Source organism: Gasterosteus aculeatus, chromosome 16 (assembly GCF_964276395.1).
Source record: "Gasterosteus aculeatus chromosome 16, fGasAcu3.hap1.1, whole genome shotgun sequence".
NCBI lineage: Eukaryota > Metazoa > Chordata > Actinopteri > Perciformes > Gasterosteidae > Gasterosteus > Gasterosteus aculeatus.
In genome coordinates this window covers 9,160,545-9,186,692 of record NC_135704.1, presented here as the reverse complement: position 1 = coordinate 9,186,692, position 26,148 = coordinate 9,160,545, and the positions used below count along the sequence as shown (strand labels likewise).

General features: G+C 49.4%; 1 protein-coding gene across 2 annotated transcripts in view; it reads left to right on the top strand.

Annotated features, from left to right (window-relative positions):
• Window positions 1–24,774, top strand: part of igsf3 (immunoglobulin superfamily, member 3) — a 57,961-nt gene extending 33,187 nt beyond the window's left edge. For both annotated transcript variants that reach the window (XM_040202437.2, XM_078090375.1), the window contains exons 3-9: window positions 1,018–1,437; window positions 4,290–4,676; window positions 6,820–7,227; window positions 9,200–9,625; window positions 19,078–19,488; window positions 21,224–21,679; window positions 22,224–24,774. In XM_040202437.2, the coding sequence (XP_040058371.2) occupies window positions 1,018–1,437; window positions 4,290–4,676; window positions 6,820–7,227; window positions 9,200–9,625; window positions 19,078–19,488; window positions 21,224–21,679; window positions 22,224–22,474 (2,759 nt within the window). In that variant the 3' untranslated portion in view covers window positions 22,475–24,774. The remainder of the gene's footprint in view (window positions 1–1,017; window positions 1,438–4,289; window positions 4,677–6,819; window positions 7,228–9,199; window positions 9,626–19,077; window positions 19,489–21,223; window positions 21,680–22,223) is intronic.
• The last annotated feature ends 1,374 nt before the right edge of the window (window positions 24,775–26,148 follow it).

The window sequence follows — 26,148 nt, the reverse complement described above, 5'->3', positions numbered from 1 at the left end:
GTGTCTGTTTCTCTGTTCTCGCGATCCCCATTTCTCACTTTGGCTCATGTTTTGAAACCCAGACACACACGCAGATGCATGTAGCGTGTGCTTTTTTTTATTTGTTTTTTTTGTTGAGAGAATGATGCCTGGAGTAACTTTTTCTATTTTGTTGCCGAATCTACGTTTCTTCATAGCAGCCGACTGGCAGGGAACAACAGACCCCATACTGGTTTGTAGTCTTCACAATGACAATCCCCCGAGAGCCTCAATAGCCAAACGTCACGACAAAGCACTCTGCTAGCATTAACCCACACAAAAGCACTCCAATTTTTCTCGGGCTTCTAAGAAGAGCTCACAGTCATCATCACCACATGGCAGAGCAAGAAAGCTCCTCCTGGCAACACTCGCTCAATTCATTCAATGGCAGCCTAGCTTAGAGGGCTGACTGCTGTCCGTTGCAATCACTGACGTATTGCGGATCTTCAGCGAGATCTCGTGTGCGTGTGTGTGCGTGCGTATATCTGTGGTATATTTACAACATCCAAAAGGCACGCAATGCAGCCTCAACCAGAGGGGAGGCTAATGGGAGGGCAATCGCCTGCAGCCAGCCACGCACGTCCAATCACAGCCGGAGGGCAACTCATTTCCTTGTCATTCATTAGGTTTTGGAATCTTGGGCAATGGTTTTTAATCAGTCCCTCTGATACGCACACCTCATAAGTACGTATGCCAAAATAGTCCCTTTACTCTTGTTTTTTTTTTTTAAAGCTACATATGTTTATTTCAGTCAAAGTGTGTTCAGATCTCTTTCTGAAATGGTCGCGTCTTGATGCGCCTGACCGTCCCCTTCTCAAGCGCGTCCTCTGTTCTTGGTTGTACTGCAGGTGGAGCGGATGAATATATCGGGCAGTTTGCAGTCGCTGCTTGTGTATTCAGTATGCGTTGGTCAAAAACGTTTAAGATGCAATTGTACAGTGTGAAGTTAAACCATAACCACATGAGTTCTGACCGCCGCCTCTTCTTTCTTTTCTGCAGTCATCGCTGACTCGCTGACGGTGACGGCACCGGCGCAGACTCTGTCCAAGGTGGAAAGCGACACGCTACAGCTCACCTGCGAGGTGTCTCACACCACGCTGCAGCACACGCACTTATCCGTGGGCTGGTACCTGCGCTCCCCCGAGGACCCGGCCGCGGCCCCTCAGGAGCTGGTCACCTTGTCGAGGGACTTTGTTCTGCGCTCGGGGGGGCCCTACCGGCAGAGGATGGCGGCGGGGGACCTCCGGCTGGACAAGACCAGCGCCACGTCCTACCGGTTGACCATTCACAAGCTGCAGCCGGTGGACCAGGGGCTGCTCTACTGCCAGGCCGCCGAGTGGATTCAGGACGCAGACGGCAGCTGGTTCGGGATGACGCGCAAGCAGAGCGACAAGACGCAGCTCCGCGTCCAGCCCACTGGTGAGTAGACGGGGGGGATTGTGTGTGTGTGGGCGGGGGGGGTAGAGAGAGGTAAAGGATGCTGCTCTACGTCACCCACATGTGCACGGGAGCCGTCGTCCTCTGATTGCTGATCAGTATCTCTCACACTAAGCTCATTAGCTTGCTAAAAAGGGCTTAGCCGAACCTCCGCAGACTCCCCGACTTTTGTGTTTCTGTCTTGTTTGATGAGCAACATTACGAGCACACGGAAGAATAAGTTAGGCGGCTCCAGGCAGCGTGGGCGTTTGAACGGGGCGGCGATGTGCTGAATGACTTCCGACGTGTACAATTTTCCAGACAACAAGTGGCCCAAAATGATTTTCTCTCTCAACAATTAGACCATTCTAGTCCGTGCCTAAGTGAATTAGTGAGAGGAATTGTGCGGCCGCCAACTCTGAAGGAGGCGATTGTCTAATGGAAAGGAGGAGGGGAATTACAAACTGGGGGAGGGAGGGGGAGCGAGGGGTGGCGTGCAGACGGAGGGTTTGCGTGTCGTAGGCTTGTACAATGACCGTACATGAGGGAGAAAGAAGGGGTTTGTTGGCGAATGATTCGGCCGATGATCCAATAAGCTATCCGAGTCAAGACCTGGACCGGAAACAAAGACGACTCTACGGCTCCTCGCGTGTTCCTGTACCCTCCCTCCCTCCCTCCCTGACCCCATCACGCCCACTGCTCCGTATCGCGCACACATAGAACCTCTTTGTGTGCTTCCCACAAACGGAGATGGAGTGTGATGAACCGCTTTGACATTAGCCGAATCACCAGGGCGGCGCGCGGCGTCTGGCGTCTCGTGCCGGTAAATCACAATCAAAGTGGAATCGCTTCACCTCTCCCCATGAGGCATCTGGTCCGCTGTGGACCGGTACGACTTGATGGTGCCCCGGGCGGTGCTGGGCGGACGGGAAGCGCAGTGGAAAAGTCCCATGCAGAACAGGCTTTTGTTGCCGCTACTTCAGGGGGGAGACAAACAGGGCCCAAAGAGCTCCCCTCTCGCTCCCCTTCGTCACTCTCTGTCGCCTCTGTGATCCATAATGGATGGAGGTGTTGTTGCATCAGAGCGGCGCTGCGGCGTTGGTCTCTGGCGTGCGCCAGGGCTCCGGCTCGCCCGTGGATCATTTTGATTGCTACTCGTGTACCTGCTTAATGCGTAATGCGGGCGCAACATCAATACCTTCAGGCTGAAGCCGTGTATCAGATGTTGCACCTGGCGGTGTGCATATATAACGGACGGACGGGCAGATAATTCAGGGCGCAGCAGTTCCTCCATTAGGCTCCTATTATAAAAGATGGTGGATCTCAAGACGGCCCCGTCACTCGCTAATAACCCCCAGCCAGCGTCAGAGAGAGGAGCGACGGACGGAATCCTAATGTACCCTTCGCTCTCTCACTCATTCCTCTCCCCTCTCTCTCTCACATCACCTCTCATTTTCTGGCATGTCTCATCATGGCATTTTCCTTTCTCCTCGCCGACTGTCTCCATTGCCCACTTCCTCCTTAGTCCTTCTCCTAGTTTGTTTCCACCTTTAAACCCTCACACATGCATGACCTGTAGGGCCTTTTTCCTTCCTCTCTTCATCCTCTAAGCTGAACCCTCCCCTTGAAAACGGCCTGGACAGAACGCGATGCTGAGTGCTAACCAATCCTTGTCGGATCAGGTCACAGCCCTTTTAGACTTGTTACTGTTATTCTTTCACAATTAATCCTATAACGCAAGGTCTTGCTGTCCTCGTATGTAGAGCAAGCAATATGGACCTTTCCCTTCACCTTACGGACATCTACGTGTGCACTGCTGCTGGACGGATTCAATCAAGCATCCTAGTGAATAGTTATAAATCCATGTAGTGCGCTAACGGTGATCGCCATTAAAAAACAATACAGTATTATTGATGATTGTTCAGCAACAATTACACATCTCCTGCTGTGATTGACAGTATATGCTGTTTGTGCCCTGAGTATTCCACCTCACGTGGTGTGTGTGTGTGTGTGTGTGTGTGTGTGTGTGTGTGTGTGTGTGTAAACAATATCCTTCTCCCTCCCACCGCTATATTCCTCTGCATAGCAAGCGCTTTAGCAACGGCGGGCTTTGAACTCGTCCACGTGAGTCTGTTTAAAGTCTTTATAATTACAGCTCGGGGCGACCAAATCACTGAGAGGCAAAGCGGCAGTCTCTGATACACGCTGTGCTTTTTGGAAATTAATACAGCAAATAAAGCTGAACACACACGCACACGTGCGCATGCGTACAAGCACACATGCGCAGACAACCCACGCAATGTGGCCTAGTGGAGGAAATTGCACTAGCAGTGTTAGCAATGAATGTTCTAACTGTGCAGGAAGAGGAGGAAGAGGAGGAAGAGGAGGATAGCGCCCGACTCAGACTGCTAAAGAGAATTTTAATTAGATTTTTTATTGCAGAGGTGAAACCAAGGGAGGGGAGAGATCTCTGAAAGATCAGCGTTTTACCGGAGCGATGCACTCTGTGACCTCCAGCTTTCCTAGTTTCTCTCTCTCTCTCTCTCTCTCTCTCTCTTCCTCTCTCTCTCTCTGAGCTTTGAATATTGAATTTTCAGAAAAGGCATCAATGTAGCCTGCATTTAGACATCAATCTTGTTTTAAACATTAGAGAAAAGCGTCTCTAGAAGATGACAAACTAATCGAAGCGATCTTTGAAATCAAGCCCTGTATTTAATGGTGTTGTGCATCCGGTTGTTGGACAAACCGATTATCTTACTAAGCCACAATGGTGTGCAACATGGATTTCTTTTCAGTTTTTTGCTAATCGCGATGGCTCCCTCACCCCCCTCTCCCACCTCTCTCTCCCCACTCAGATCGGGACTTCAGCATCCAGGTGAGCACGGAGAGACGGTCCTTCACGGCCGGTGAGCCGCTGGAGCTTCACTGCACCATCGAGGCACAGAACGTCCCCGAGCGCTTCTTCTCGGTGTCGTGGGTCTTCAGCAGCTCACCGGTGGCCGTGGTGGGCCCCAGCGCCGTGCCCGTCCTGGGCCCCGACTACGTCTCCCGCGAGGCCGCCGGACACATGACCGTGCGCAAAGAGAGCGCCAACGTGTACCTGCTCAAGCTGCAGCACCTCCGCCCGGAAGACGCCGGCAAGTACATCTGCCGCGTGATCGAGCGGGAGAAGACGCCCACGGGGGACTTCATCGAGCGCGGCAAGAGGTCCCGCAATGTCCAGATCACAGTCCAGCCGCTCAGTGAGTAATAATCTGTTGGCGAGGCCACTGGCTTAGCCGTCCCCTCCTTAGTTGTGAATTACGCTAAGAACGATGAGCTTCTCGTAATAACGGTTTTATCTTCATGTAGGCTGTGCTCCTCCACAGCCTTGCTCTCTATTTTCCCCTATCTGCCCCCCCCACCCCCTCCAAGGTGGCCTATAACAGATAGCTGCATAGTCGCTATTGTTAACTGAGAGTAAGCGGGGGAAAGGATAATGCTGATGTGTTTCCTGTTTGAGTGGATTGCTAAGGGATGGTAATGCGGCATCGCGGCCCTTCCCATTTCCTCGGCTGAGCTGTGTGTGTCTGTTTGTCGGGGGGGGATGGGGGGGGGGGGGGCACTATAGTAGGATAATGGAGAGGAGAGGAGTCCGGACTGAAGAAGGCTGAGCTAACAGCCGTGAAATGAATGCGTGGAAAAAGAAAAGGAGCAGAGAAAGGCGCCCTGCTCCCTAAGTGCCATCTTAGTGGTTCCCCGGGCTAAATGAATGCGTGCAGCTGGGGCGGACCCCTTCAGGTGGGCTAAGGCTCGCAGCTGATTGATCGAAATATACCATCAAACACTCCAAAAACCTTCTCACAGTCCATTTATCTGTTGCTGAGAATTTTTTTTCTCTGTACGTACAGTGTGTCCCGTCCCTTCGGACTGGAACAGTGAGCGGAGGCAGATACTACCGGCATAATAAAACATAATAAGCACAGAGAAGCATCTCCTCTCACGCAGCCAGAGCCACCTTATCCTGACCGCTCTGCCCCCCACCCCCCCCCCCCTCCTCTTCTAAATCAACCTAAAACAATGAGCCTGCAGAAGTCTCCGGGGAACCGATCTGTATGGGAGGTTTTGTTTTTCCAACAAAAGCCTGTAATGCCCCATAAAGAATGTTTATGAGGTTTGCACAGGATAATGGCCGTGGTTATTGTACGTGAACTTCCATGACACACAGCAGAAGGGGCCAGGCGGGCATGTGTTTGATGCACAAACGGTTCCCTCATGCCGGCTATCTCTCCCACACAACGGACACGCACACGCTGCCAAACACGCACGTTCAAGATAAGCTGCGTCGCCCTAATTGGGTGAGAATTGGTAATGCGGTGCGACATGGGGGTTAAAGTTGATGAGTCGGCGGCGGGCAAAGGTGACCGCGAGAAGAGGTAAACACCTCCTGACAAATCAGGGTTGATGGATGATTTTACTTTTGCAATGAGAGCGCGGGAGAGCGAGCTTGTGTGCCGCACTAAATCTCTGTCATGCAGATGGAAAGGACGAGCGCAAGGGCAGGGGGACGTAGAGAGAGGATGCGCTGAGGAAATGACATCCGTCAGTTCAAAAGATACAAGAGGAAGGAGCTGTTGCGGGGAAATGTGAAAATTAGAAGAAAGTTCAAGGTGAAGAAAAGTGCCGAATGGAAAAGCGGTCCAAGAACCAGACAGTTTTATAGGAATGAGGGAGTATATATATATATATATATATACATGTACTCGTAAAACTGTCCAGCAATCTTTTCTTCACATCTGTGTAAAAAAGAAGGAAAGCGTTTTGCTCCCGAGCTATTTTACTGCTATGAAAGGTAAGAAAAAAGTGTGAAGTAAAAAGCCAGACTATTCCATATGTTCACAGAGAGCTAACGCTTATTAAGAGGGCCGGCAGGCTGACACAGAGAAGCAGCAGAGCTTGGCCGGGGGGGGGGAGTTAGAAACCGCATCTTTAAGAGACAGCAGCACTGGCCCTGCAGGGCGAAGAGAGCTCTTGTGGCCAACGAGACATTGACGTGATAAAAGCAGAGAATCTGAGTAGAGCCGGCCATGTATTTTATCCTGAGTCATGTGATCTTTCCTGAACCCTCAGAAACCCACGAGGGCCTCCTCCCTGGCTCTCACTTTGATGTGGCGCGAGGACTCGCATACGCATTTCGCACTCAGTACTGTGTGACACTCCACTCCAGGGGAACAGGCTCAGTAGTTCGTTTTATTGCCCCCTGTTGATGTTTTAAAACACAGATAGTATGGCTCTTGTCCCCCGGATTCAACTCGCGATTTTGAGGAACTTTTAATGTCTCGTTTCATGTGTCCTTTCTCCACTCAGGCTGACCTCCTTCTCTCTCTTTCCCGTCTTCCCTCCCAGAGAGCAACATCACCGCGTCGCTATCGAGCAACTCCTCCGAGGTCCTCGAGGGCGACGTGATCCAGTTGACGTGCTCCGTCCAATCCACTTCGGGCCCCTTGTCCGTCGCCTGGCAGTGGACAGACACGCAGGCGACCGAAGCGCCCCTGCAGCTGGCCTCCATCGATCGGGACGGCACTGTGTGGCACAGTCCCTCCTACCGAGAGCGCTCCAGCTACGGGGAGGTGCGCGCGGAGAAGGCGCGGGCCGACACCTTCTCGCTGTCCCTGTACAACGCCCTCCCCGGGGACGAGGGACAGTACCGCTGCCAAGTGACGGAGTGGCTTCAGACGGGCGCCGGACCGGAGGCGAGCTGGGAGAAGATCGGGGAGAAGTCGGCCACCAAGACGATCACCGTCAGGACTGTTGGTAAGTTAGTGCAACACGGGTGCGTGAATGAACACATGCAAACACACACATACTCTCACACTACCTGGTCACACGTCGAGAGCAGCGCTTTCGCGGCACCCGTCATAGATGCACGCACACACGTGTGTGGATTAGTTAAGCGTATTCGAATTGGAAATGCGGCGGTCGTGTGTTTTCACAGTCTGTGGGTCTCCTCTGTCAGCGCCGAGTTAAGCTGAACATCCTCGGTACCGGCTGAGGAAGTCACTGGAGCGGAGCAGTGAGAAGCTGGCAGACCAGGAGCACGGGACTCACTACGCGCACGCACGCACACACACACACACGCGCGCGCAACCAACGGATTAACTCGTAGCAGCACACAGCGGTGCTGCAGAGAAGAGATGTCGTGTTTTTTTTGGGCCATTTGTTAAGTTGGGCGACAACAGAAACATTAGTTTGAAGAACAAGGGCCGCGTTATGCAAAGCAGCTTGTCTCTCTTCAGTTACACTCCTCAACATCTCCTCCGTGCTGGCTGATCAAAGGATCCTCCTAACGCCTGCTGTCGTGTGACGGTCAATGTGTGGGTTTTACTTCGGCTCCGATTTTGGTCATCGTTTTTCTCACTCAAGCTTCCGACCTCATTTCTGGTCGACGCGTGCAACTATTTTCCTTCTGTTTCAGCTCTTCGTTTTCTGCCACTTTTGTCTTTCCTCTTTAGACCTCGCACTTAATGGGCAAAAGAAAAAAGTGGTTCTCCAGTTTCCTTCTGAGATTGTGCTTCAACCGGCTTGAGCTAAAGATATTATATATAGCCGCTGCACCTTAATTTAGATCACAGCCTGCTTTCTGGACTGCTTGTGCTCGCTCACACGACTTGGAGGGCCTGGGAGGGAGAGATATCCTTTGGGAATGGTGTTTTTTTTGTTGCTACGGTGAAGACAAAGATGCTTGCTAGAGAGTCACGTGTGCAGCTGAAGGGACCCTGAGGGTGTCTGTGGCGAGAAGTGCGTGCAACGCACGAGTCCATGTAGTCTCAACCTTGTACAGTGGACCAAACAAAGCTATTCGTAGTTATTCACGCAAATGGTCTAAATGGATCACTTCTGTCACAGACAGAGAGTGAGGGAAAGGGATGGATGGATGAAGGGATGGATGAAGGGATGGATGGATGGATGCGGCGCGCAGGGAGAGTTATTGTCTGTTTGAGAATGATGTCCCCAGGCAGCTGTCCCATCAGTAGCCAAGTCTGGACAGAAAGCCATTGATTATACCCCCTGAAGGACACCGGGGGTGGTGGAGGGCGAAGAGAGAGGGGCGAGCGACGGAGACAAAGCGCAGTGGGTGTTGACAAGAATATAATGGAGAAATCTGCAGAATTCTCACGGGAATAAATTATCTGATCGGGCAAAAATTCAAAAATTCCGACATCTCCGTCTCTCCTCCCTCTGTCTTTTGTTTTATCCGTGTGAAGGCGTACTGCTCACTTTCAAGCTCAATCATTCGCATTCAGGGAAATGCCCTGAATCAGTCACAGCAGGGTTACGGACCCGACCTCGGCGCTGTCCCGTGTAGTTTCTCTTGGCAAAAACATACAGTGTTGGGCTGAACGTTTTTAGTTTAATGAGAGTGGTTAAAACTTGGCAAGGAGCAGGACGTAGATCGAACACCGGCGCTTAGAGGAAATCCCCCCCTCTCATTTCATTTTGCATTTTGCAGCGACTGAGACAGAAGCGCAAGGTACGACATGCATGTGCATAAGCTACATGTCTGTCTTGAGATGCGATCAGAGAAAAATGTTGCTTGTTGAGAGTCAGTGCGCTTTGGGTAAAGTCTTTCTGTATTTGTTTCCTTCCGGATTCAAAAGAACAGACTCTTATCTCTCTCTCACACACACACACACACACTGTGTTTTCTAATTACATACAATCAGAAATGCCGTTTTCCTCACGTTCTGTCTCCACCACTCCCCCCCCCCCCCCCCCCCCCATCCAGAGTCCTCCTTCATGGTGTCGGCCTCGTCCCGTACGCCGTCCGTCACCTTCGGAGACTCCTTTGACCTCCTCTGCCTGGTGAAGCCTCGTCACAACCCCCGCGTCCCCACCTCCGTCACCTGGCGCTTCATGCCGGCCGGCCCGGACGCTGGCGACGAGGGTCGGGGAGAGTTCAAAGACCTGGTGACTTTCACCCGCGAGGGCACGCTGCAGTGGGGGGAGCAGCTGCTGGGGCTGGGTACCCGCACCACAGTGGACCGCTCCCACTCCAACACCAACTTCCGCTTGTCGGTGACGCGGGCGGGGCGCCGCGAGGCGGGCAAGTACCAGTGCACCGCTGTCCTGTGGAGGAAGAACTACGACAACAGCTGGAGCAAAGTAGCCAACCGCACGTCCAACCTGCTGGGCATCAGTGTCCTGCAGCCAGGTAAAGCTGCACCTAATTGGAACGGACACAGACCGGCACACAAACGGGGATAAACACCGTGTGCCAGACACACACACGCACGCGCACACACACATTGAAGGAATTCAGAAGAGCTTAGAGGATGTCTGCCTGCTCTAATTGCTCTTAGGCTCTGGTTTAGACACTAATTGGAGTGTGTGTGTGTGTGTGTGTGTGTTGGGTGGAATCTCCTAATGGAGCGCAGTGAATGCATTGCTAAATATCCCACAGGAGGAAAAAGAAAAAGTGGGTGAAAATGGTAGACGGGAGGGAAGCAAAGGACGGACACAGCGAAAGAGAGAAAGTGTGATCAGGGGAGAGCAGGCTGTCCTTGAACCTTTTTTTTTTTTTTTTTTTCTCTCAGTGGAGGCATTAAACTGTCGACACCACCCTCATTGGCCCTCTGCTCCACACATACACGGGTAAAAAAAAAAACCATTCAGACACAGCCCAATTAGTGGCTGAACAACAACACACACAAACACACATCTGGCCCCAATTTAGCCCAGTCTGGGGTGCCACAACGCTATGATCCTTGATTTATTCAGGTGAATCTGCTTGAGGCAAATACTCATCCTGCAAATGAATAAAAAAGTCCAGCGAAAGCAGTGCAGCAAAGCATTATGGTCCCTGAGATGCCAATAGAGTCCATATCTGGTGAGGAGGAATATGAGCAAGGTGTGTGGGCAGAACGAGAAGGTTTTCAACTCCTGAAATGATTCTTTTTCTGGAACCTTATTTTGGTAACCATAAGTAATGCGGCAATAGATACGTGCTAGCTTGTGTTTGTGCAAGTCTGCGTGTCCCTTCCGTGTTCAGGTGAGGATAAGTGAGATGCCCTATTCACTCCAGAGGCAAACTGTGGTGATCAATAACACTTTAGAAGTGAGCCAGTGGAAAGCAGTCACAAGTACAGTAGAGTCTTTTAATCAGTCTCTTATGCCGCTATATTGACTCTCACACACATTCTCATACAGAAGTGCTTAAGTTCACACAGTGCTTTTACTTGCTCGACTGACTGTGTATTCTGAGCGCATGGTTGAGGTCAGGGAAAACAGTCGCCCCGGCCCTTCAGGACGTATTTGGAGATCAACTTATCACCCTGAATGCTCATTTACCTCCCTCCTTGTGCCGTTGACATTGTTTATCCCTAACCTGGGAAAAGGGCACACGCACAAACACACACACACACACACAATTTGCAGGGGAATAAATACTGGGTCCTCCTCCCGGGTCTGCATGACAAAGTGATCAGTTACCTTGGTAATCCCATCAGTAACCGTGACGATGCCATCGGTTGCCGACTTAAAGCCAATCACTAACCATAACAGTGCTATCACTCTGTGCAAAGGCTGCACCTCGCAGGGGAGCACAGAGACCTGTCGCCATCATGTTGTGTTCTCCTCCACCTCCCCTGTTTTTTTCTCTTTTTTTTTCTTTTAGTGGTGCTGTCAGACCTTCATTTAGCCGGATGATTCATATGTCAGCGTGTAGGACGTCTCCCTCTGCCTCCCGCCTCTCCTCCCCATCTGCTTTTTTCTCCTCGCTGTTGTTCTGAATACCTTCTTCTGGCTAAATTAGCAACTAGCATTTTCAGCCGTTTTCTCAAACAAGTGGGATAAATGGGAGCGTGTGTGTAATGAGGTGTGAGCGAACACCGCATCGGACCACATTCATAATTGAGAGGCTTTAAGTCGTGCTTCCAGAGGTACCTGCTCAATATGTATGAGCTGCCTCACCAGCATTATGCGCGCACGTACACACGTGTCCCGAGTTCCTGCATGAATCCCGCTGCAGCCGTGTTTCTTGTGATGTTCCTCTGAGAGCTTCCATATGCTTACAATGCAATGTATAAGGCGAGCTCACCTCCCCCGTGAAAACCAGCAACCAGAACCCTTTCTCTCGGCTTTTCTGATCATCCATTAACACCGCCATCTTGATTCCGAAGGAATACACGCCCAACGTAAGGTTTGCAAATGCGGAGTGACCCTCCTCATTAAGTTAGAACTTCTTAAGAGCAGATTGAGTACCAGCATCAGAAATGGAGCCCTTGATCCAACGTCCAGGCCTCCTTTGAATTAGGAGTAGAACAGTTGTTGGACGGAGATAAAAGCACAGAGGGAGTGGGAGCAGGTCAGCGACACTTTTAGCCAAACTAGTGAGGTACCTGCAGCACGTCCAGCTCTACTTCATGTTCCAGTGGAGGGGGGAGGGATCCCTGGCAGAGCAAAAGTGTAATTATCTTTTAGGTAGAACTCAATTCAATATTAGCCCCCACAGCATAGGAGCTCCTCAAGCCCACAGAACCCCCCCCCATAAACATGCGTTATTCCGTTCCACATACAGGAACAGTGATATTAGATTCCACCTGATTGAGTTTTCTCTTTGTCTCCGTCTGAAATACAATCATGGCAAACTGTTCAGCGTGGCAGATCACCAGGGAAACCTCAGTCTCTACGACACAATGTAATATAATTTACTCATAACTCAAACTGCACACACACACAGACACGCACGCACGCACATTCACAGAAAACACGCAAAACTAATTATGCCAAATCTTCCCCTAATGGAACCAGAGCTTAGATTAATGATTGTTTTGGGACTTCAAGACATTTTTCTCATCATTTGAGTTTGTGCACGTGCACATTTGTGCGCGTGCATCTGGCACGAGGAGTGGGATATTAGGACCGTCTGGTTGTTGGCTGAGCTGGAATGATGATAGCGGTGGGGAGGGGAGAGGAGAGGGGTGTCCCACTTAGAATTTCTCTTCATCTCTCCTCACACACCTACGCTCGCCTGGCGTCCTTTCAGTCACACGATCAAACATCACGCCACTTTCTCGCAAATTCCTCCCCCCCCCCCCCCCCCCCCCATCTTGACTTAGAGGATGTTTGCCTCCTACTTTCCCCTCTTTATCTTGTCCAGCCTCAAATTCTTCTCTCTCTCTCTCTCTCTCTCTCCCCCTTTCTCTCCCCCTTTCTCTCCCCCTCCCCTGATAGTTCTTGAGGGTATCTTTCCATTTAATACGAGCTGGCACGAGCAGATGCCGCATGTGCTCTGCGTTCGTGGCTGGGGAAGTACTTGCCACCCGGCCGTTGTCGTTAGCGCCGGCGTCACTCGGCTGATTGGAGGTTTCCTGCCTCATCGGGACGGGAGCTGCCTGTCTTCATTAGGACCCGTCTTATCACATGTGCTCGCCTCCCGCTCCATCTCTGCCCTCCTACACTCGGCCCTCCCCCTCCCTCGTGAGTCTGTTCGTAATGTCGTCTTTCCCCTTCACCCTCAGTCATCTGCATGTTTCCCTACGCGCACGCCCCCAGCTTCTTTCTCACTTGAGTGATTTGTTTCTGAATATTTCATAATTCCCTGCCTCCCTCATTCTCCTCATAATTGTCTCCATTAATTTTTTTTTTTTTTAATTTTTCGTCAAACAGCTCCTGCACCATCATCGGTATTCTGTCAATAATAAGGGCAGGGAAGCTGCGCTTTTTTGCACACAAAAAGCGGCTTCATCACAGTGTTGGTGCCCGTGTTCGGGTTGTAAATCTTGGCCGCGCTCCGCTCCAGCTGATGTATAGTTTGCGTTTGCCCACAGGCCGGCCCCCGAGGCAGCGCTGTGCGCGCGGGCCGCATGTACGCCTGCAACACGCAACCCCCGCCTCTCTACACGCGTACACAAGCGCTCACTCGCCGGGTTTTTGTCTGTTGCACACGACCACACCGGGGCGCGGTGGGAGATAAAGGGAGAGCCTTTAAGGGGCGCAGTGAAACAGAAAATAATTTCATGAAGAGATCTTTGATTAATCACTCAGACATTCAAGGTCAGGCTCCTTTTTTCCCCGTGTCGTCTTCCTCACAAGGGCAACCCGCTAACAGCCTCTCTGTGATGCAAGAACACGGGCACATATTTCTGTCAAATCCAATCCAATCCGGGCCTCATTTCCTCCTTCGGCCCGAGCAGAAGACACGATGCGATTCTCTGTGTGCACACGCTCGCTTGTGTGTCTCGCTGCTGCTGTAATTGAAGTCGTAACTCAGCGCTTGCTACAGTGCTGCTGTCTCCATGTAAATCGGTGGCTAAACAGTGGGAGCAGTGCTGAAGAGGCTCAGCGGTGCCGCCTCCTGAATACACACAAAGGCACCAACACACACCAGAATCCTGCCTGCACTAACTGAATGAACGCTATGCTCTGTAGTTTTTAAGAGCATCATTTTCTTTTATGCCTATTGGCAGACCCCTTAAACACACACGCACACACGCATGCATTCAGATGCTCGACTCTCGCTCGATCTGATTTGTCTTTATTCTCTGCTCACCACGCCACTCTTCTTTTGGGCCATTAATCTCCGAGAGTTCCCCTCGTCCTGACCCCCTGTCTCACCCTCTCCGGTGCATCTCCTCAGCAATCACAAGACGGACGGAGCGGCAGGAAGAAGGAAAGGGCAGTCAGTGCATTAGTGCGTAAGAACTGATTGTAGAGAAAAGTGTGTGTCCGTGGCTCTGCCTCGGTGGGTTCCAGGCTGCCGCTACGTGCGCGGATCCCCGTAATTAGAGGCGCCTTAATGATATTGTAGTAGGAGTTGGAAATGGATGTGGACTCCAATATCCCTCTGACACAATGGGATCATAGATACATGGGGCTCATTAGCAAAGGAATTAGGCTCCCAGTTTGGCAGAGGAGCCACTTTTCACTCAGGGGGGGGGGACCCCATCCGTCAACGTCTCCGACTCGCCGCCATCTATTTTGTCCATCACTCCGGTCCAGATGTGCCGGGGTCGTCCGGCGTGTTGCGAGTGTGTTTTCATAGCGTTTGTGCTTGAAGAGGGTTTGGCAAGGAGCAGCGATCCCAAAGTAAGCTTCTTCTGGAGGGAATCAGGGCGCGCCTAAAGCTCTCAGTCCTGACATGCTGCGGTCCTGCCCCTGGATTAGCCCATGTCTGTGCTAATGCTAACGCTAAAGGCGGACCAGGCAGCCATTAAGACTATAAGTCCTCTGGAGTGGAGCCGGAGCGGCTCCTGCTGCTTTCCCTAAATCCCCCCTCCCCCCTCTCGCCCGCGTGTTCTCACTTTCTGTCTTTTACATCTCTCTCATCTCATCCCCGGCGTCTTTCTCTCCCCCTCTGCACACTCGCTCTCACTCCTCAGCTCCCCCGTCGGTAGGTGCTTGTGAATATCCATTCGCTGTGGTTAAATGTCCCCCAATTATCCTGTTTTTCTCCCACCGTGTGTTGTTGACTATCATCCCTCTCTCTCTCTCTCGTGTCCACCGTTCTCCTTTTAATGAATCACCTTCCTTTTCTGTCTCTTTCTCCCTCTCTGTTGCCCACTCTGGCCTCTTCTAACTAAGTGGGAGCTTTGCATCTGTGGCCCGGCGGCCAGGATGTCATCTCAGTGGTCATTAAGTACAAATTAGAGCTTTAAAAAAATATATATTTAAGTCAAAATGTTAGGCAGAGACCCCGCCAGCACCTCTAGTGTTCACACTTCATTTAGGCCTCATACATATTCATCTACCCACAGGTGAGTCTGCTGAATATTCATGTTAGTGTCAGGCAATTAGACGGATTGAGATCAGGAGAGACACGGATCATTCGAACAAAGGAGGGAGGAAAGAGCCAAGACAAAGGAGGAGATGGAGGAGGGTTGATAAGGGTGGAGTGGACATTTCAACCTCAACGTTTATAGCTTGTGTTAAAAGACTTCACCTGGATCAGCAGCATAAGACACAGCGGGAAAAGTCATTAAGTCCACTATGCAGAGAATAAAGGATAACGTTCTTTGATTTACAATCTTGGCCTCTATTCTCTTGACATAAGAGAAGATCAAGCAGTGTACCAGCTCCTTTGAAGTCCTACCATTTTGTGACAATCGTGTGTGTGCGTGCGTGAGCTGTGCTTAGTGTGCGCTGACATGCCGCAGTAGCATCTTCCACTGTGTACTCCTTCTCTCCCCGGACTCCAACTTGTTTTCATCTGCGCTGCTTGACGAACGGTTGTGTGCTACCGGGGCAGCTTTCGGCATTCGGGGTGTACTTTGCTATCCGTCTTCCTTATTAAAACGGGGCCGCCGTTTGTAGCCTTTGTGTACTTACTTCCACTGATTGATAAAAGGAATAAAGATAGTTTTGTCTCCACTACGCAGTTCCTGTGGCTATTAAACAAGACAAATTGGGCTCGTATGGGAAGGGGTGAGACGAGGGTTCAATGAGCCAATTAGTGGCTTTACTGTGTGGATTTGTCCGTGTGTGTGTATGTGTGTGAGGCTGTGTGTACTTTATTGATACTACGTGTCCAGGAAACTGCTGAAACACAAGTACGGCCGCCGGAGCTTAGACTCTTAAGGTGGGAAAGAGGCCCTCTTTCTGGATACACCTCATACCATTGCTCATTGTTATTGTTTTTATTATCAGTAATATTATTAATGATCATATCTTTGTTGTTATTGTAATTCTTTTGTATTATGCAGACCAATAATGTGACTTAATTAAATTGTGTGTAATCGTTCTCTGAGGTGAAAACAAAAGGCTCTGTTTTGTCTGCTCTTTCTCACTAAACCAATAAGGTCCTTAAAAGACTCATCGCAGCCATACCACGTTGTTCTTGGAGACAAGGTTGCCGTGGAAACCAGAGGCATGTGAGGTTTTTTGACAAGCTGTCTATGTTTCTCCTCAAGGGTAATCTAAAAATTGCTCAATTCTGAATGGGATTTGCCCCCTTTTCTTTGTGGAGCAAATAAACTGACCAACACTGAAGAGGAGGAATTAAACGTTGGTGCTTATAAAATAGGAATAGACTTTAATTTGCACCAAAGCCAAGTTTTGACTGTCACATGAACTAAGGCTAAGCAGTCAAAATACCGTTTCCAATTAGGGATTCATCTTTCTCTGCGGATGCACCCTTGAGGCTCATTAAAAAAACCACAATAACAAAGAACATGTGAGGACACTATAAACAGCTACCGACAGCGTGAAGCACCACATGCACAATACTTCTCCTGCTGTTTAGGGAATTCACACACGTGATGAACGGCCTTCTGAGCGACGTGGACTCAACTAGCTCTTCCGTCAATCGGCCCTCGTCAGTTCCTCGTGTTCAAATTTCTGCACACCACAAGGGACTTTCAGACGTTTTTCAACTCGATGCGACCGCGGACGATTGCTCAGCTGTAGCCGAAGGAAGAAAAAAGAAAATCTCCCTCTCTGAGGGAACGGAGGCGCGTCAGAGGGTGCGACAGGCTGGCTTGTGAAGGCGCTGCTCTCTTTCTCATTGAGGCATTTCAGAGTAAGAGTAGTGAGGAGGGAGTGGAGACGTAAAAACATTTCAGTATTTCCCTTTTATTTCTGCCACTTACTCCGCTTGAGTGAGTGCTTGGTTATGATAACTGGTAATGGCTCATCAAGCTACATAATAGGGCTTGAATAATTAGACTATTTTTGTAAACACTGATGTACGGCAACATGCTCTCCAGTTTTTTCTCCTGGCTGCGGATTCAAACTTCAAATGGAAGCGGCAGAGAATTGCTTTGTCCCGTGCCAATCCAATCCTGCATGGTTCCACTTCAGGAGGTTCAGAGGTAATTCTCCTGTAGAAAAATAAAATAAAACACTGCCAGGATTCCGCAGGCTCGGCAGTAATTCCGGATGGGGGGAAGATTGTCGGGCTTCCTACCAAGTCGTCAGTGGGTACCGAGGCAATGTTAATGGCTCATTTGAGACGCTTGCTCAAACTGGGTGGTCCGGCGATGCCTTGCAGCCGTGCATCTTCTGAAGGCTAAACTAAATGTGTACATACTGTCTGCACAGTGCAAATATGCGGAATCACAAACCACTACCATTTGAAAGTGGGGTTTCCAGGGCAGATGGCTGTGACCAAAGGCAGGCAGGCAGTCAGTCGTAGCAAAGCTTACCGCGAGCGAGTGGCGAACATGAAATCCGGAGATGGGGGGGGAGGGGGGGGTTTAAAATGCGGAGAAAATAAATGTACATCTTTTTATTGGGTCATATTTGTGCCAGTTAATCAATGGGAAAACCTTTTACGCATTTACGTATTCCTGATCGAAGCTGAAATACCCTTTGAAATTAGTCAGACAACCTAAGCAACGGGATTTTGTTCCTCCAAACAATACTTTTTTTTTTCTTTTTCTGCGATGCCTTACATCGAGCAACGTTAAGCCAATGTTTCATTCATTCGGCGAGAGAAGCCAACATTGTCTAAACACAAACAGGAAACAGCAATGCTGTCAAATTCAAATACATTCACATTTTACTGTATTTCATCACAATTCAAAGTTGGATAAAAGAATACACGATTGAGTGAATCAGAGTAAATTCATGAGGAAGCTTTTGGTGAAAGCTTTTGGGACTTGAAATATCCCAAGTATGTTTATACTGATTTATATAACATTAATTGTATCATATGCTGCATTTGATGAGTTTCCTGTGCAAAGGTAGAAGAAAACAGTTAATAGGTTGCTCTGCATATGTTTTTGGGGAAATGTGTGTTTTATTTCAGCAATCGGGGCCGACATAAATTAGGTATTGTAAGTCTCATTTTTAAAGAATGACAATCTGCATTGACCATCAATTAAGGGAATTTGATTCCCCAAATGTACATCAGCCAACAGACTGCCGGTGTGCAAATACTACAAATCAAAACGTGCTGTCAGATATGCAAGTGAATACACAAGTTTATAGTTGTTTGAAAGAAATCCTATCTGTTCATGTAAAACCATATATCATTCTCTCGTTTGAGGATTGTACAATATGTTTTTTTCTTCTTCTTTTTTTGCGGCTGTGTGTGTGTTTTCTACCCTCTGTGTGCCGAGCTAATCCTCCTCCCAACCATTTGACGGCGAGGCCCCCGTCCGCGGTCACACCCGATGTACCTGCAGCTAATCCTATCCCACAACCGATGTCGCTGTAACCAATCCCGTCACAGCACTCGGGGCAACCTCAGCTTCTGCCCGACATCTCAGTCACAGCATCTCCTCCCGCTCCTATCTGCTCTCCTCCCGTCCTTGCATGACTTCATATGAATGGGTTCCTTCTGATTCTGGCAGACTATCACACCTCCTGCACTTTTCTTTCTGGTATCTTACTTAATAATATCCACAGCCGAACATTACAATCCACCCCCCCCCCGCCTCCTTCACACTTGTTTTCTCAGCTATTCAGCATCATAGCTTTCATTTCGCCTTTGATACCCACATAACTACCATCCAGCTTTGATTTACTCAACATTTCCTCCCCCTTTCCCCTCCTATTTCCTTTTTTCTCCCCCGCACCACTATCTTTTTCCTGCCCCGCTGTGAGCAGGAATAAACCCGTCGTCACAAAATAAGAAATTGCATTGTGTACCTGTTCCCATTGCTCACATTATCCTGCCTCCATAGGAATGACCGTCTGCTTCCTCCGTCTCTTAATTCTTCGCAGAGAGCAAGCTGCGGGTGCAAAAGACCAACCAGTCTCAGGTGCACCTGGAGGACAGTCGCGTCCGGATCAATTGCTCCATCAGCTCCCAGACCAGCCAGGACTCCCAGCACGCCGTGATGTGGTACGTGAGGCGCGCGGCCGGGTCGGAGGCGGACGAGCTCCTGCTGAGGATTGAGCGCTCGGGGGCCTTTGAGTACGGCGCTTACGCGGAGGAGGAGCGACTGCGGCGGCGAGTCCAGGCCGAGAGGACGTCCGCCCGCCTCTACGTGCTGACGTTAAACAGGGCGGAGAGCAGCGATTCCGGGACGTACTACTGCCTGGTGGAGGAGTGGCTGAGCGACCCGGACGGGGCCTGGTATCGACTCTCCCGGGAGTCCTCCGGGTACACGCAGGTTACGGTCACGCAGCCCGGTGAGCAAGCTTCACAACTCTGAATGTTTATTCGTTCCGTCTTCGGGGAAGCAGCAGCAGCAGCTTCCCCCTGAGCCCCACATTCTAAAGTCTTGCTTTAGATCAGCGAGACGTTGTCAACTAATCCCGCCCCCCTCCAAATTGCTTAGCTCTCACAGTCCCCAGATGTGCTCCTCAAGGCCGACTCGCTTTGTCCTGGGCAGAACTCGGGTGGCAAAAAGTCACGCCAGTTCATATGCCTCGTCAAAGAACGGAGGCTGACTCGGGCGGAGAACCTAATCCTCTTGTGTACTCAAAAAAGGTTCAGAGCGCTCAAAGGCATGATCTACTTACTGCCACACAAACCCTGATGTCTGACCTCATGACAATGGTCTTAAGCACACGCCTGCTGAGTTTCCCCACAGCACATATTATCTGATATTAATAATTTAAAAAACTACGACCCAACAAGCCCAAATGTAGGTAGATATACGTCTATTCCACAGCTACGGCTGCGTTATCACATCGGCTGTGAGAGCATCGATCATCCGTTTCAGGTGTCGTGTTTCCGATGCAGAGTGAAATCTCTGTTCGGGCATCTGTCCAACTAGTGTGAGGAGCAAAACATCTGCTCACAAGCCAGCAGGGCGAGGAAAAGGCCAGCGTTTTGCGCAGACGATGAAGCTGTCACTGCTTGAACAATGAACGGAGCTACAGCACCAATACGAATGCATAGATTTGGAAATATGTGCACCGTATATTAGACATTTCTCTGTGAGACTCTGCTTGTTTAATTTCACATCAAAAGTTAACATGTGCTTTTTTTTGTTTTTTTGTGGAAGCTCACCAGGGGTCTGGGTTAATATTTATCACTTGTACAGTATACATGCAGGTTTCCACTTTTAATGATGCATAAATATCACAGCTATTTATAAAGGTGCAAAAAAATGCATTCAGCCTGGAAGCTGTCCAGAAATCTGCCTGTTGGGAGGAGTGATGGGCAGAGATCTCTGCCAGCCCTCCTGCTGTCCTTTCTGAGGAGGATCATTCCAAACTGTGTGCTTGTCAGCATTCCAGGCAAAGCCAGGTCTTCACTGCCATTTTTTTTCATTTTCTTTTTTACCGCATTAGAACTGGGGCATTGTGCCCTAAAGGGTTGTAGCATGCCCGTGCAGACGGACAGGCAGGCAGACAGACAGACTGGCCTCAGGGTAGGGTCTAACCTTGGAAGCTGAAAAACTGTCGATATCTGTGGGAATCAGTGTGTGATTTATTTATTTGTGTCCCCTGTTTACATGTTTTGGCGGTTTGGTGTCTCTGTTTGCTGAAGCGCTTTCCGCTTGTTTGTGTTGGTGAAGTTTAAAGTGAAAGTGCCTGCTGCAATTCCCCAGAGCCCGAGATGACCCCTTTAAACCACTTGTTCTGTCTGATCAACGGTCCAAAACACAGAGACGTTCACGAGCGGTTCATTACAAACAGGAAAACTTCCAACTGGAGAAGTTCGACCTGTTAAATGTTTGGCATTTGCCATAATTAGTATTAAATTAATTGCTCATCAAAATAGATGCCGCGGAATTTTTAATTGTCTCCCTAATCCGTTAATCAACCACCCGTCTTAGCTCACAAAAGGTCTCAATTAATGTAAATTAGACTGGACGTTGGGATTTGGTGCGATACTGCTGGACCACCTACAAATACTAAACACAACCCCCCCCTCCCTCACATCCCCCTCCCCTTTTGTTTCTCCGTCTTGCAGAGATTCGACTACAGGTGCAGGAATCGGAGTCAAACATGACCGTGGAAGAGTCTTCCTCCATCCGGCTGGGCTGCAGCATTCCCTCCCAGTCGTCCCGAGACTCCCGCTTCTCCGTGTCCTGGTACGTGGAGCGCTCCGACGAGGAGGAGGAGGAGGAGGAGGAGGATGGGGAACGGCCCGGCGACGAAGAGAGGGAGTGCGTGTTCTCCATCGGCCACGATGCCGTGTTCGGAAACGGAAACTGCAGCCCCAGGGAGGAGCCGGGGCCAAACTCCCGCCTGCAGTTCGAAAGGATGACCTCCGACCAGTACAGCCTGACCATCCAAGGGGCCCGGCCGACGGACGCGGGCCGATACTACTGCCATGTAGAGGAGTGGCTACTCAACCCCCGCAAGGCATGGTACCGCCTTGCCACCAACAACTCCGGCTTCACCATCGTCAATGTAATTCAACAAGGTAAGTCCTTGACTGGCCAAATCCTTAAAGCTCGTCTGAGTGCAGGAGAGAAATGAACAGTGTCTTTCTAATATTGAACAGGCCATTTAAGAGCGGGGAGCTTCAAAGACAGCACGAGATGTAATTAACTGCTGCGTCTTTGGATGTTTTGTCTGTTATTGTCATACTGCTCAATCCTAATGGGTCCTCTGCGTTGCGGTGTACATAACTAGAGAATATTATGGGCTAATTAGGGAGCTCTCAGGTACTCTGAGTCATCTTCAGATGATATGACTTCCCCACTTGCAGCATGTGTTTTAAAAGCCGAGCCAGAGATGACTAGGTACTGTTAAGCATTGAAGCCGAGTGAATAATGGCGTCAGAAGTAGCGCTCTGATCCAAAGATGCCCAACAGATTCCTTCACCGGTGTCCGTAGGATGTGAAAGACGTGCGTTCCGCGTGTTCAATGAGTCGGGAAAAAATGAATACACAAATTCTTTAGTTTGCCAAGTACCTCTTTTGCATCCGTGGAAACCCTAACCCTGGTCTTTGCTCTGCCGACAGTGTCCACCCTGCAGTCAGTGGTGTGCTCCAACGACTCCCTCTTCTACTTTGTCTTCTTCTACCCCTTCCCCATCTTCGCCATCCTCCTCATCGCCGTGCTGCTTGTGCGCTACAAGGGCCGCAACAACAGCAAGAGCCAAGAAGGCAAGAACGGCGCCCCCCTCCTGTGGATTAAAGAACCTCACCTCAGTTACTCCCCCACTTGTCTGGACCCACCCGCACTCAGCCTGCACCCCGGCTCGGTCGACTAAGGGAGCCCCCCCACCCCCCCACCCCTCCCTCCACCACCCTCACCCCCCCGCGCCTCTCGCACATCGAGGATCCAACCAACACAACGTGAGGAAGCGTATCTGGACTCCACCTTCAGACCGTACTGTCGTTCACTGATGTGTTGAATTAGTCTGTTTAAAAATCCCTACCCAGGTGGCTGTCTGTCTTACGTTGTCTGTGCGTGCGTGCGTGTGCGTGCGTGCGTGTTTGTATGTGTGCGCGTGTGTGCGTGCATGTGCGTGTACTAGAATGGGTGTGCCATGTTAGCACGATTAACTCTGCAGGTGCAAATTGAAGGACAAGCAAGTATCAGCAGCCTCTCTCGTTTTAGTTTTCTGTGAAACTCATAGCTGCGTTTTGTTTTTATTACTCTGAATAAGTGTCTATTTTTCAAGCGAGAAAGAAAACGGTGCACCGGAGGTCGTTGTCCGATCCGGGAAGAACATATAAGAGAAGGAACTCTATAATCGACTCTGGCACTGAGAGAAAAGTCTCTGCACTGATCCGGGAGCAGCCGCAGCCTGGCCCACCTCGTTGGTTGCCATGGTGATTCCCTGCGCCCACTGACTCCGTCCGTGGCCGACGACTTGGTTGCCAGCCTGCATAGAGACAAAAGCAAGGACACACACAAGTCTGTGTCCTAAGTGAGGGTGTGCGTCGGCCCACCTGCCTCCACAATGAATTTGCCTTGGCAGACAGGAACCGGTCCTCCTGCGCCACTTAAACACTGCCAGGCACTCCGGCCTTAGTGAGAGACTCTTCCTCTCTACCCTCCTCCCCCTCCCACAGGAGACGGCGATAGAAAGAGAGGGAGGGACGTCTCTGAAGGTGGGGTGTAAATGAACAGCCTGCTGGGGAAATATGTGCTTTTTATTTTATGTTGGGTTTTTTCAGTGCCAGGACCTCCTTATTTCCAATGCGCTTTCTGCAGCTGATGTGTGAAGTTTTGAAGCGAGTCGGAAAGCTGATTTTGGTTTGGAAGGAGTTTGTAAATATGTGTGCGCATCTCCCGCTGTGGGTTTATGGACCTTGAAGGCCAAAAGGCCCCATGTTGAATCAATTGAATTGTCCTGCTTGTGTTACACGAGGGGGTTGTTGACTAGAATTAAAGTTACTGCACATCTCTTTAGGTCTCCCAGTATGACCCATACGTCTGGTCCTTAAAGACATCAGAAGATGCTAGTTGTATTTTAAAAGGACTTTGATTTGTTTAGAGCCACACTGGATAGGTATATGTGTAAGTTAATGTGTAGTGAAACACTTAAAAATGTAACTTGCACATAAGACAAAATGACGACTGGGGGCAAAGATTTGACTTGACTTGTGTTTATTTTAAAGACTTTTCTATTTATTGTTTTTTTGTTGTTTTTTTAATACTTTGCCTAGCTTTGAAAACAATTCTTTATGCTTTGATATTCTCTAAGAACTCTGCTGCTTGTGTTGCCAGGCAACTGCACCAAGCAGATTATGTCAATAGCCTGTGTGTTGGCGATGTGATAGATGTAGAAATGCTAGATTTGTCCGGCGCATTGCAGTCTGTAGCATTTCATACCAGATTGTCAAGTTTGGTCAGTGTCAAAACACTGTATATCTATACCTATAATGCAAATTACTGTGGCTGTACATGTGTTACAATAGTTGAACAGACAAGTCACGAAAAACTAATTCACTTAATGCTTTTTGCTTGAGTCACGTTTATTTAGTGAAATGTGATGTAAGACCGAGGTGGGACGTTTGATGAAGGCGAACTGTTACGTTTTCTAATCACGGATTGTCGCTGACGGCGTCGGCTCCCCCGATGCGAGGCAGACGGTTTTGAAAATCTGTGCCACCTTTCCTGGAATATATGAGCCAGGAGAGGCGTGAAGTCCTCTACCCAACCCGGGCCTAACCCGTTCACTGCCAGACTGGACATAAAAGCTCTCAATGATCGTGTCGACATGTATATTGCATGACAATACTGCAGGAGGAATTTTGATGTTTTGTAAACTTTGAGCTCTTTCAGCAATGTGTATGTGTGACAAAGCCGTGCCCCCCCTCCCCCCCCCCCCCCCTCCCTCCTCCACACCGACTTCCTGAGCCAAGAGTCAACACAAAAGCCCGGTCCCTGTCATCTACGACATTTAACTGCCGATTCCAGATGCCCTTTGAAACCTGTGAAGTAACCCGTTTCAAGAATGGCTGTTGTGGAGATTGTGTTTAATATTATAGCTCATATTTGTCTTTTTAATGTTTGCTTTTATGCGGCACTTCATTAAACAGATTTATGTCAACAAAAAAATGTCCACATCATGACACAAACCACCAATTTCCGAGACTTTCTTTCACTGTTTTTCAAGATAACCTGTCAATTTCGAGTGGACCTCCCACTTCTCCGCTGAGTAAGGCTGGTGCCGTTTAGCCACGGGGAGTTTGAAATGGTGCGCACGTGCAGCAAATTTCGGTCTTCAAAGCAAATGGCCGTGAATTAGCTGTTGGTCAAACTCATTATCAGCTGTGTGTTTTACACGTGTCTTCAAGGGGAGACCGAAGACGAGTGCGGCACACGCTTCGTATCGTCCGCTCCTAATGAGGCAAAGTCTCCACAATCTGTCTTTCTTTGTCGAGCATCCAGAGGATAAAAAAAATGTAAAATGACAACTCCAGCTACACTTACGCATGATGCTTAAAATAATTTGGCAAGAAGTGATCCACTGTGCGTAACCCAGCAACTATGCTAAAGACCGTTATTATATTCTGTAAAATACACATTTTTGACAATTAAATTGTTAGTGTGTGAGATAAAAAAAGGTTTGATCGTATGTCGTGAAGTCGTCATTAGAGGTGGAGTCGTCCTTTGCGTCTTCTTTGGTCAAAATGTTGCCTCATTAGGTGACAATGCTCAGTGTGTGGACTTTCTATTGTAGAAAGTCCACACACTTGCACGCTGTGCAACAGGAGGCTGCACAGCGTGCAGCCTCCTGCTATTTTACGTGATGCAACCGCAAGTGAAAATGTGTATTATCCAAACTGCAGGGAAGTCGTTCTGTGCATTTTTCTGTCCCGAGTATCAGAAGGAATAATTAATGGAGCCGATAGAAAGCTCTTCTGTCATTCGACGGTAACGGTTGCATATCTTATCATTTGCGTTGGCAGTGAATGCTAACAAGAACATCATTTCAGTTATTTATAATAAAAGCTAAATCAGGAGCGTGTTTATTGGCTGAATGGTTTGCATTTACATAAATCTTGAACATTCCCAGAGAAGCAGGTTGGGAAATGGTGCCACTGAACAGCTGCTTAGGCCTCAGTGTTTGAAATTACATAATCTTGTACACCTAAATAATGAAAAGCGCACAGCGCTGCCGCCGTCATTGGGGCTGTGAAGTTGAACTCTGAATGGTGTTTTTTGTTGGGTTGTGACGATGTATAAATATCCACAGCTGCCTCCCAACATTCCTCCGAAAGTGACCGTGTGGAAGCTGCGTTTAGAGGGCTGCATGTATCGGCTGTGTGCGGGAACTAGGCGTCGGTGTAACGTAGTTTGTGGTGGTGTTTTCAGTTCAGCCAGCGGTGCTTTATTTTCAGTGATGTATTTTTATATATGATCATGGTTTGTTCATTTTTTCATTTGTTATTCTATCAAATATTTGCCATCGTGGCCATTAAAAAGGCA